The 13,081-nt window shown below is 40.7% G+C and overlaps 1 protein-coding gene across 7 annotated transcripts; it reads right to left on the bottom strand.

The window, feature by feature from the left end:
* Nucleotides 1-1,515: 1,515 nt before the first annotated feature.
* LOC108574246 (transcriptional repressor p66-beta) lies at nucleotides 1,516-7,271 on the bottom strand. Of its 7 annotated transcripts, none has more exons than XM_017936794.1 (9): nucleotides 7,225-7,271; nucleotides 4,554-4,622; nucleotides 3,851-4,131; nucleotides 3,517-3,742; nucleotides 3,158-3,446; nucleotides 2,934-2,999; nucleotides 2,235-2,668; nucleotides 1,849-2,150; nucleotides 1,516-1,772 (listed from the first exon to the last, which is right to left on the bottom strand). In XM_017936794.1, exons 1-9 carry the CDS (start codon nucleotides 7,230-7,232, stop codon nucleotides 1,516-1,518), a joined length of 1,932 nt encoding a protein of 643 aa, XP_017792283.1. In that variant the 5' UTR covers nucleotides 7,233-7,271. The 7 variants fall into 7 exon arrangements, with proteins under 7 accessions (XP_017792283.1, XP_017792285.1, XP_017792282.1 ...); XM_017936796.1 differs by having other exon boundaries at nucleotides 3,167-3,446; nucleotides 3,851-4,134; XM_017936793.1 differs by having other exon boundaries at nucleotides 3,851-4,134.
* Between the last annotated feature and the right edge of the window lie 5,810 nt (nucleotides 7,272-13,081).

Consider the following 13,081-nt stretch of genomic DNA (forward strand, 5'->3'; position numbering starts at 1 on the left):
ACGTCGAAAAATCTTTTTTCTTTTTCGTTTCTTTTTTTTCATAAATCCTGCATTAAAGTGAGCCTGAAGAAGTCTTATCACGAAATTTTCCTACATTTTGTGCGCGAATGACATTCGTGTCACTCTATACACTTTTTTCATTTATTAAAAAAAAAAAAAAAACATGCTGAATGCTCATTCTCTGTCCTCTTGTAGCGACAACAAAAAAGAAAAGAAAAACGTTACTATCACTCCCACATTCGTTTGTTGCTGACTATATCACTGACACACACTGTCTTACAAAGATCGTTTGCTCTTTTTCCCCCCCTTTTTTTCTTTCATCGTAGCCTACAATTGTCTCTTTCTCTCTCTCTCTCTCACACACACACACGTACACACGCAGGCACATTCTCTCTCACTTTCATTCATTCACACAATTGTTATTAATCACCTTAAAAATACTCACAGTTTAAAGAAAATAAAGAGATATACACAGAGTACAGGTACCGCCGATGGTTGCAAAAATTATTCAAACCAACGACAAAGGTCGGCGTAATTATATTATCAAGGGCCTAAAAACATCCCACTTGTTCTTTCTTCCACTCTCTCTCTCTCTCCGTCTCTCTCTCTCTCTCTCTCTCTCTCTCTCTCAACTTTGTTGCGTCGCGTCACGTGCTTACGCTCGCGTGCGCGCGCGTTCATTCTCTCTTCGATTATCACTACTATCGTAAATCAACCAATTTTTTTTTTATTTAATAATCACGTAACACTTATTACTGTCCTTAGTGCCTTACAAATGTCCACTTGGTTCTTTATGTGTATATATAATATATATAATGTAATAATTGAAGCAATTATATTCATTCATGTGCGTTCGAGTTATTATGCACTTACTCCAATTGATTGACAATCACCTATTATTTCCATTTTCGCAGTACCGTTAAATACCAACACAGGGTCATACGAGAAAAGAAAACGGATATTGCTCTTAAAGAACCAATCGGAGAAACTTTCTTATGTTGCTGGCCATTCGGTTAATCAGTAAAGACATCCTTCTTTCTTTCTTTCTCTTTTTTTCCCTTTGAAACCACCGAGGAAAATCATGGTACAATTATGTTTATGGTGTATTACAAAGCTTTGACTTATTTTTTACCCTCCCTGGCGATAAAAACCTCGATTTGCTTCGGGTAACAATGACAAATTCACACTCACACATCAATGCATATTCACAAAATGATGGTTCGAAGTTTTTCCACCGTTTTAATACAGGAAGTGTCTTATCCTGTTGTTCCATGTTTTTTTGAGCTTCACATTGTAAATAAAGATACCAATCCGTGCACAATTGGTATATTATTCTATAACTGTCATAGAAATGTGACTGCCACATTTCCATAATAAGAAGAAATTTTTGTTTACTTTAGTACGATGTCGTGGAAAAAGAATACGAGTATTTTTGCATTCCTCAATATTCTCTAACACAGCTCTGCAGTTTTATTTGTTATTTGCATTTACTGATCGATCCTTAAATGCGTCCGGTTACGTTTTCCAATTGTGTGGATGGGCTCGAGGTGGTGCCTGATTGCCCTGCGCCTGTGACGCTTGTGACGGAATCATGTCAAGCAAATATTGGCGTTGCAAGTCTGCCGCTTGTCGTTGTAACTCTGCGAGACCCTTTCCACCAGCTTGCGCCATTGCCAGCTGATACGGATATAATATCGAGGTAAACGGTGGCATCATGTGAGCAGGAAGAGGTTGGTGTGGCGGTAAACCTGGTACAGGATTCTTTGCTAACTCTAAAAAAATTGTATTAATTGTTACGCCCGGTGTACCTATATCAAGTTTTAAATAAAATAAACATTTTACAATCACCTCTAAGCAACTGTTGTTGCAAAGCAGCTGCAGCAGCATGGTGCGGGCTGAACTTCCCACTCTCGGCCAATTTAACCAGAGGATGCTCCTGTAATTTGGGCGCTGGCGGGGTTGGTGCTAGCGTCGGTGCCGGTGACACTTGCGGTGGAGGAGCTGGTGGTGTGGCCACTCTCCTCGTAGGAGTAGCCGCTTTAGGAACTGGTTTTGGAGGAGGTGGATCTGGACTTGGACATGCTGCTTGCGCCAACCTTTGTTCTATTTCTTGTTCTTGCTGCAGTGCTTTCACGAACGCTGTCTTTAATCTGTATACGAACGCATTTACATATTAAATGTCATGATAAAATTCATTATTATGTTTTGTGTTTTATACGTGTTAAATTACATACCGATTAGTGTGTTCAGCTTTGAGAGCTTTCTTCACATTGGTTGTTACGCAATGCTCGCATATGACCCTAGGATCGCGACCTGCCGGAGGTCTCTGGAAAGTTGCGTGCTGTCCTCGTGGACCTTCCTTTTTGCCACCAGTCACAGGTTTCTCCCACTTCCACACGGGTGTGAAATCCGTTTTACATTGAGTACATTCAAATGGTTCAGGAGGTGGTGGAATAGCAGGCTCCTTAGTAATGAAGTCAACCACGTGCTCTAAGCCCACCAAGTATATGAATTCCGTATTAGACGGATTCGGTACAAAGTGCATCTCCGGTGGTGGAGGTTTTGGTGGTGGTATTTGTAACAGAGTTTTCTCAAGTTGCTTTCTCAAAGCCAACTTAGCAGCCGCCTGACGTTGAGCAGGTGTCTGATTATCATCCCTTGGTCTCTCCTGTAGTTTTAGACATGAATATTAAAATCACATATAAGATAGGATTTTTTATGAATTTGATTGTAAGTTCTGTATAAAATAAAATATTAATGTTATGATAAATGTAAAAAAAAAGCAGGGAGGAAAAAGTGGAAATATAAGTGAGTTAAATATAGTAAACAAGAAATGATATGGCTGTTAGGAAGGCAAGAGAAAGTTGACACATTATTTAATAAAGAATTAGATTGACAAGAGACTAAACGTATACTTTGACTAGTGGATATACCTGCTCTGAAATCACAGGTGTGCTTAAGGATGCGGTGGTTTTATTTTCTTGAGATCCAACAAGCAGCTTTGTGTTTACAAAAACACAATTATGATTATTTACATAGTTCACAAATAATGTAAACAAGTATTTTTAATATATAATATAACACTTTGAATAATATACATTCATGAAACTTATATGCATATATATATATATAAAGAAAAACTTGTGATATGTTGTACCTTACTTACTTGATGAGCTGGGGTGGGTGTTGGATCTTTTGTAGACCTCTCAGTTCTGTCTGCTGGTGCATGATAATTCGATACATTTGGTGTTGCACTAGGTGGCCTGCCCCTAGGGTGAGGTGGTTGTGGTATGACCATATTAGGTGGCATTCCAGTACTGGAAGTAGAACTTCGACCAACTGTGGGTGGTAATAACATTCCAGGTGGAGGAGCATGTAAACTACTGCTCCTAATAGGTGCAGGTTGTCCTCTAAGCAAAGGTGGTGGTGCCTTCCCTGTCCTATGACTGACCACAGATATGTTGTTTTAATAATCAACATGTAATCTTAGAAAATAAAACTTAATTATAATTTTACCTATGAGGAGCTTGTTGTACTGTAACTGGTGGTGGTAGTTTACTGGGTACTTTTGGTACAGCAGCAATATTTTCTTTTAGTTGTTGGGACTGCCTTAATTTCTTTAACAGAACCAACTTCATTTCCTCAGATCTAAGTTCATCCCTTAATTTTCTAAGTGTCCTTTCACGTTCAGCTAACTCATCTGATGATAATTCTTTTATTGGAGGCAAGGGAGGCATATCACCTAATAAATGGAAATTTCAAGTTTTGTTAAACATGCTTATATAAGTAAGCAATATGTTAAGGCCATGGTATTGAAGCTATAAATAATTATGCAATTTTGTAAATTAACCTTCATCACTGTCTGCATTTCCATTCACGTAACCATTTATTCTACGCTCATCAGGGCTCTCTGCATAACTTATTTCAATCCTAGGTCTGAGATTACGGCGTGTCTTCCTATCATCACCTGACTTGGGAGCTAAGATGCCCCTTGCTGCATTTTGAATGTTACGTGCTTCTGGTATGTTGTTGTCCATATTAGGACTTGAAGAAAAGTGAACACCTAAATCTAATGGAACTCCTACATCACCAGAGTTAGCAGTGATCGATGGAGAATTTCTCCTGCCACTGCTGCTGAAAACATACATTACTTAGTGATAAAAATTATCACAAATTTTATAATCCAATAATAAGAACCATGTAAAATCACATCCATTAAATAAACAAATAAATGTGTATGAAAAAGAATAAAAAAAAGAAAAAAGAATAATCTACTTTTATGTAAGGACTTCTATTCAACAGTAGTGATAAGAACTTGTTTTCGTTAAGAGCTGTGTTATCATAATATATTGTAATGTATTATTTACTTTTATTTTTGATAACTATAATGTATAACAATAGCCTCATTTCATAATCATAATGATGTAAACAACAGCAATTTTGAATTGACATAATTCTCAACAATGTGTATCTAACACAAGAACATGAGCCACCAGTTAAACATGTAAAGAAAAAAAATGGAAAAAGAAAATCGGAATTTTTTCTCAATTTACCTAACACTCAAGTCCACTACTGCATCCCCGTCCAAATCCATGGCTTCCATTCTTTCAAATGCGGCAACTCTATAAAAACACAGGCATTTATTAATAACCACGATTCATCTGGTTCATTTCGATTGGATCGATTTCAACAATAACGACACAGCGAACGCGGTTCGCTAGGGGGGAAAGAACACATCGAAGATGAAGTCCGGTAGAAACGATGAGACATGGAATTCACGATGCCGTGATACGAAAGCAATAGAAAAGATTCGCCGGAATAAAAATAACTGGGTTACCAAAATCTCCATTCGAGCATTTCGTTTATATGCACTAGAGCATCATGCTCTCGCCTCCCTCTTATTTCCAGCAGCGACCGTCTCGAAGCCGCGAAAGACGCAATCACAACACACAGTAGCACACCACACCGGTAATACGATCAACTCGCGGACTAAAACGCGCGATAAAAAGATCGTGTGCTTGCCTGCACAAGGCGGGCGATCGGCCGATATCCACGGAAGCAATGTCCTAACCTAACCTCCGTAGTATTCAAAGATGTTCAAAGAAGAATATATATTCTTCAAGATCGTACACGAGGAGGATATTGGCGCGCTTTGCCGGGCTGCCGGCAGCACGATACGCCGCGTGCCCTTCGCTTTCTCTGTATTCACGAATTTTCCGTAAGGAAGTGGCGGTACGAAATCGAAGAATTGAATTTGATGCTTCGGAAGTGGCGTCTCGGCACAATGGCAACTAAGCGTAGCGGTACAAGACTGTGGAAGGGGGAGAGGGGTGCCCTGTACCGCGAGGGGAGAGGTACGGTCGCACATTAATTATTTCTCCCCTCACCCCGTCGACGGTCTACCCCCTTCCACACGAGTCAGCCACTCACCCACACGAGCGGCATCGGAACGGGCTAGAAACCAATCCCCCCCATTTTCTCTCTCTCTCTCTCTGTATATATATATATATATCTGCGGATTTTCCCGAATTTCGTCTCCGTACTTCTCTCCCTTGCCCTCGCCCTCCTCCCGCGCCCTTATGCCCTACGGGAAATCGATTTTTCGACGGAGTCCCCACTGCCAGCCTTTCCCGACCCGGAGGGACGAAGGAGTTGCAATGTTTTTGCAACGTATTTGATATCGTTCACGCATCTCATAATTACTATTGTATCAAGAAACCAAGCGCGACCTCTAGGTAATACGACTCTATTTACTGCTCGCTTTTCTCGTGTTTATACACGTACCATAAGATATATTGGAAGATTGTTTCAATAAACACAGCTTCTTTTTCTTTCCTCTCTTTTTTTTTGAACTGCTATCTTTCACGAACACGCTTTTAGAATGTCCTAATGCAAAAGAATTAACTAGTTCACGGAGTTTCTCTTGGATCTCCCGCCTTGCACACTTTCCAGATCACGTGACAGAGTAGGATCTCTAAACTCTCGAATTGATGTCACAGCATTTTTCATTCGCGCTTTATGGCTTTAACTGTTCGACAGATCAGAGAAGCTATATGTAAAAATAAGCGAACTTATGATAACTTTGACATATCTTTTTCTCATCATACATAAATTGTTTAATTTCATTTATTTATATATTTTCTGAAAAAGTGCTAATAGTTTTTATTATAGCAACTTTTTATCTAGTTTTCAACAGTATTTTTTTAACAGGTCAAATCAACAAATACAGGTCAAGAAACAAATACTGCAGAGTCCTCCAACCAGTCCGAGAATCCTAAAATGACCTACGGTAATCTTGTACTTTCTTCCTAACCTAATAAACGTACGCTATTGGTCGGAATTGGTCAGCAAATCTTAATGCTGGGAGAATTATTCCAAAACGAGTCAACTTATTATTCTATCCAGCACAGAAAGAATACTTTGTTCCTTACATTAAAACAACCAAACTAATACGTGCACACGATTATCCGAAAAAGGAAACCATAAAAGAGTATCAAAGGCGACACAATCATGTAATACTGATTCGTATCAATTCGATGTCCCACGTTTTATCACTCTCAGCCAGTTAGCAAATTACCAACGAAGATTCTGACATCACGCTGAATCATCAACGAAAATATCAGAATTCGTTGGTCGAACACGAGCAGAAGAAAAAAACAGACGAGAATCATTCGATTGTAATTAATCGGGCATGCAACTGAAAATATCGGTGGCTCGTGGTGTGTCGAACGAGTCCGTGTACCCAAACGCTCGTTGACGACGAGTGACGCCAGCTCACACCGACCACACGACACGCGACTCTTTATGTTTCCGCGTGCACAACATATTCGCCGCTACATTGATAATCGCACCTTCCCTGCAACGATAGAGTACCGAGAGTATTTTGACCCCCACACACGCTTACGCCTCCCGCGATTCAGGAAGGCATACGTACCTGAGAGGAGGTCAATCAAAGTTGGTCCGAATTTGTGCGAATCGCTTGTGACATACAAGTCAATTATTCCACATAAAGCAGACGAACCGAGCAAACGAACGAGTGAACGAACGAACCAACGAATGGACGGGCAGGCAGGTAATGTGTAGAGTGATAGGCGGCCAACGAAGGTACAGGCAGGCACGCTGTTAGGCAGACAGTTAGGCAGGCAAGGCGGCCGGTCGCTTTCCACTCCACTTCACTCCACTCCACTATACGATATATTACACTCTATACTATCGCTTACGTACAATGACATGGCGCACACCACGTACCGCAGTCAGTGTACGCGTACACTTCGCTTCCCTCGAGTGTCTCTCCCTATCACGAGCACACTTCACCGCCTCGCGATCATACATGCACGATTTCCGCATGTTTCCGCGAACCTTTTTCGCGTGGCATACCCGCACATCGTTTCACCGTCGTATCCCTTCCTTTTTCTTTCTCTCTGTGTCCACAATTCTGTCGACGAAAATAAACAACTTAGAAAACAACGAACACACACAATTGTATACACGTCCCCCGGGGATGACGCGTGCCAGCGGGTAACCGCGAAACGATCGTCACGATCGCGAATCCCAAGCACAACCTTGAGCCGCTACCTTCCGCGCGAGCAGAGAAAAAATTCACACCGCCTCTGCGCAAAAATTAACGAGAGTGATTCAATATGGCGGCCTTGTCCGCCGTTGATGTCTTCCCCTCCTCCATCGCTCGTTTCGCCGGGCATCGTCGCCGTCGTCACTCCCCTGCCCCTGTCTCTGTCTCCGTATCGGAGGTGTAACGCTGTGGGGAAGGGGAACGGGAAGGCAGGGACGAACGCACGGCCAGACAGGAGAGGGGAGGGGAATAGACAGTGGATCTTGTCGCCCCCGTTGGCCCCCGGTAACGTTTGTCGGGAAAGCGCCGCCAGCTACGGGGCTTACCGGAAGCACCCCACGGACTTTGTAAATGCGCTACGAAAGGGGCTTGACAGTCGTCTAAACAAATCCACGTGCTTCTGCGCATTCCCTTCTCTTTCGAACCTACACCGGTAACCGCCAATCGGGTAACAGCCACGACGTATTGGAGGGCATTTCAAATCGATGCGGTTTTAACTTGACCGCGACGAACAGGGAATAGTTCGTACCGTAAGATGTTCTTGTTTGGTACATATGTCAAAAATAACATTGTTAATGAATTTTTTCTGGCGGTACAATGATGAAACATTTTTGTGTTCAGAATGTGTTTAATTATGACGTGCATTTGTATTACGATAGTTGGATACTTGAAACTTAAAGGAAATACTTGAAGAGAACACGACCGTTTTGGAGTTTAGATTTGACATTTAAACATGTGACAACGACAGACAAGTGGCAATCGAATTAGAGATAGAACGGAAGATTAAGAGATAACGATTTTAAGTTGAATTGTAAAGTGTCTTTAAAGTGTATTAACAAAAGTGTCCTTGAAAATGTGTGTATCTTGTAACACTATTGTAAAAATTACACGTACGGCAAAACTATCTGCCTTGTTTTCATAAAAATCTACTTTTGTGTTCTTACCTTTGCTTATCAAATCGTCGACGGATATCAACAGAATTAAGAAAGAAAGTAAACAAACCATCTTAATGCCATGCACGATTTATTAATCGATCGATACATTTTTAAAAATTGATTGATACTTGCGAAAAACATTTGATTTCACTATAATCGAAGAAGTGGTGTAAAAATCATAGACCGGCGTACAATTCTACGGGATGTTGGATTGAAAGAATACTGATTTTTTTGTTTTTCTTCACGCGACAATATCAACGATTTTGCATATTACAAATGCTCGTCGGAGGTTCTGGTTGTCCACATACGAAAACAGATAGAAGACAAAAAGTGTAACAGAAATGGACAATCATTAACAATCGTGGACAATTACGACATAGCTGTGTTACAATAATCGATTTCCATCGTTCGTGACAAACGTTCCGTAGTACAACTTCCGGTTTCATCCAATTCATTTCCTATTACACCCATTCTTTCCCGATACATCGGAAAATTATCGAAAAAGATTGATACTTTTGTTTAAAGTATTTTTTTTTTTTTTACATCGATTCGAACATCGTATATATCCGGACTAAAAAATAAACACTTTCGCATAAAAGGAGAAGAGGGAAATTTTTCTGTCACGAATGATAGGAAAAGCCAGCATGGTAACTGTCCGGAAAGATAACTGGCGCATTACACGAGAGAATTTATAAATACATATATTTCGCTGCAACAGACTGCAAGCAGATCGGAAAAATCGTACTCTTAAAGGAACGTATCGTATGCATATCGCACCGCGCGTATTTCCGCGCGATATCATCATCGCTCTAATATGTCACTCAACAGGAGTCAAGTGGACACACGGGCAACCGAAAATTAGACAAAAACCGCAATTTTCCGTTCTAACCATTTTCAAAGATTCGATAAAAAAAAAATGTTTAACCACAGAAAAAAAATATCTGGAATAAAATTAAAAAAAGAAAGAAAATAAGAAATCGATAAAAAAATCATCACGTGCACAAATGTATAAGTAAAATATTGATCCACGTTAATTCCCATTGTTTCGATGTTTGTTGGTTATTTCAGCTGCCCGTATGTACGTCTGCACCTTCGACGTGATTTCACCGAAATAGATGGCCAAACAGATAATACGTTGAACATACTTCACGTTCACAGACAAAATACATATGTATATATGTGTGTATGTGTGTGAGTGTAGTATCTATATATAATATACATACGTATACACCTATATACGTGAAGGTGTTTGTGTGTCGACCTTTTCGTTGTCCAATAATTCCCGACTACCTTGCCACCGAGCCGATCGCACGAAGAAGAGAATGTTACAAAATCAGGTACCACGTTGAACACCGACGAGTGTACAGTCGGCTTCGCGAACGTTCCGCAGCAATGTATACGCCGATAGCCGGAATTATATCTCGGTGTATTAATTGCTTCGCACCAGCGTGTGCGCTCGTAGAGAGACTTTCCCTCCTGTACATATTACTCTCTCGCAAGGTAACCAAGGAACCCTTCGTTTTTCATTTTCTTCATTTTTTTTTTCTTAACCTCCAAGCGAAATCTAAAGAACTTATGTATTTCGTGTGGGCAAATTGGACTACGAAAAGTCGAGGGCAGTTAATCACTTCGTTCTTTACTTTTCAATACCTATACGATATCAACAGCAAAATGTTGCAACGATAATCGTCTATTCGATTCGTGATTTATATTTTCAACGATCGCCTATACAACGTGTGGTCGCTCCCACGAGTAACGACGGGCAGAAAAAAAGTTCAACGAATTATCCGTCGAAAATCGTCGTTTGGCCGGATTATAGGATCGACTTCGGGATACGCATGCTTTTTCCTCTTCCGCCATGTTCGATAATCGGTTCACTTTCCACGGGGTTCCATTTAAGTTCGTGGATACTCTTTTGGTGCCGAAACGAACCATCTCAGTAACGAAATGCGATATACTCGATCGACGCGCGCAGTGAACGCCCATGAGCGTTAGGTGAATACGAATAACGAATACGTTCACCAGGTCTCCGCACAACGAGTCGTTTCCCATATAAAATTGTGGCACCGAAAGAGTTGACTCTCCCACTACGTTGTCTGATCGAGTATCTTTCGAAATTACACGAATTTTCTAGCCTATTATAACTGGGGCAATATTTCGAACGTAATAATTTATTTACTCAAATATTTGCCATTTTTAGTTGTACTTGTATATGTTCATATTCGTGTTTACAAAAATTAAAACAAAGATTAGGTTGGAAGTTCAACTTTCGAAACGAGATTATCTTGAACACTCGACGCACGGTAGCGAGAGTTCAACTGTGCGAAGCGTAAATAACACCTGTTGTTTGACGCGTTCCCTTCGTGCCAACAGCATGTCTGCGCCACCGAGAATGAACATGATGGAACTCCGGTTCGATATCGCATTTTATAAAATAATTACCTCGATAGACAACACGCTTTCAATTCCTCTTTCCTAAGATCGTTTTAAACGTCGTTTAAATAATAGACGGTTAGAGAATAGTGTCGTTTATGACACTGCTCGTTCGTGGCGCTACGAGTCTCGATCACGCACGGAGAAAACGCATCCGACGAGTGTTGTAGACGCGAGGTCAGTTCTACAATCGATTCGCCAAAATTGTATCCGAGCAACGAGCCCTAAGGACCCGGGAAAAGCGTCCCTTGAGCGCCGTTCACACACGCACGCACACATATACATATTCGTTTGTAGCTTGTCATCATCAAGTAAAACACAACTTGGAGAAAACGATATAAGTATATATATATACATATATTAATACGAAGAGATACAATATTTTACGCGGAGATTGGTTCCTTTTTTCAGACGAGATCTCGCGACGAATCGCAAGTAACGATAAAAGACTTTCTTCGTTTTTCTTCTTCGCTTCCCCCACCCCTTCCCCCTTTCCAACGGTTTTTTAAGCCACCACTGGATTTTTTTTGCCGCGTCAACGCGGAAAACATTTGCTCGCGTTTCGTTAAGTTCACTTGCGCGGATCACACGTTAACACACTTCGCAAATTCCCTAACATGTTACCTAAATTTCGATCCTAAGTTACTATTACAAAAGAAAGACTCGTTAGGAAAACAAATGCAGTTGGAAAATCAGAGGGAAGCGAATAATTTGAATGTAAAGTTGAAATATCAAAAAGGAAGTAAGGTATTATTGAACGTACCATTGTATCACGCGTGTCGTCTTCTTTTTTGTACGTTATTCAACATATAAAAATGTACCGAACTACGCGACGATGGTTTGAATCCACGATATTTAGAAATGGCGAGGAACACCATTAACGAAACGCGTGAGCAAATAGTGGAACAGATGCACGTAGAGAGACGTTCACTTGACACGCTTAGATACATATTATATACCGTACGCTTCGTCTCAAAAACAGCAGAGCTCGAACATCCCGCATTCATCCTCCTAACGTGTTGCAACATCGAGTCTTATTTTTTTACACGTTTTAACTTAACCCATCGAAACATTATTCACTTATTACACGAATATATCGTTTACTATACGTAGAAACATTAACCTCCAAAACATCGAGATTACGTGAAATCAACAGGCACCGGAGAACGACTCTCCGTTCGAAGAACATTCAAAATTCTTTCGTATTTATACTTCTTATTTTTTTTTGTTTTCATTTTTCGTTTTCTTTGTCAAACATATTTTTAGAGAGAACATTTACAAAGTTACACGTGTTTTTTTTTTCTTCTTTTATCATAGTGTTATTGAACGCTAAGAGAGAAACTTTGTGGTGCACTACAAGGGGTCGAAACACGTTGTGCCTACGACGACTGAAGAAAAAAGTGTGTGCATAACGTGTGACAGAGGCCACATATTTATCCGTGAAATTCATCCTGATGAACATCGCGTTTTCGGTCTCCCCTATTGTCACGCTATTACCACCCGCCTAGCCACGCGGAGAGAATGTCCGATTTAACACTTCAACTGGCACGCGTGCTGGACGTGTTGTTGCACCACGTGTGTACGTATATTGCATTGTCAGAAAATCACCGCGACACCGATTAAAGTATTTAACCACGACGAATTAAATGGTACGCGTGTTACACGCATCCTTTTCGACTTACGAGGAAGAATTGAGATACTTATACACGCGAAACGCGACGAAACACTGACACATTATGGATTGCCCCCTGGCGATATATGGCGAAATTAAGTATTACCGAAAGGAAAGAAGAAGTCCCTAAACGAAATCGGAAATGCAGGTTTCTATCAACACGGATATTGCACGATGGAATCTCGAGGTTGTATCCAACAGAGATAAAACTAAGCGCTATTTCATAGTATACGCGGTATAAACTATACGTTGTTTCGTTTTTAAACATGGAACACTGACGCGACAACGGCGCAAGCTTGCTTTCGTGAGAAACGAAACCGATTGAGCACTGTTTTGCGTTGAAAAATACATATTATTTGAGTCGTCAACACGAAAACGGTCTCAAGCGTGTTTTTTCTTCTCGGATAAGAAAATCTCGGAACGGTTGAATTCCGACAGAGCTAAATACGTCCGTGAACCGCAGAAACGCGT

This window comes from Habropoda laboriosa, unplaced genomic scaffold, assembly GCF_001263275.1.
Source record: "Habropoda laboriosa isolate 0110345459 unplaced genomic scaffold, ASM126327v1 scaffold176, whole genome shotgun sequence".
Classification (NCBI taxonomy): Eukaryota; Metazoa; Arthropoda; class Insecta; order Hymenoptera; family Apidae; genus Habropoda; species Habropoda laboriosa.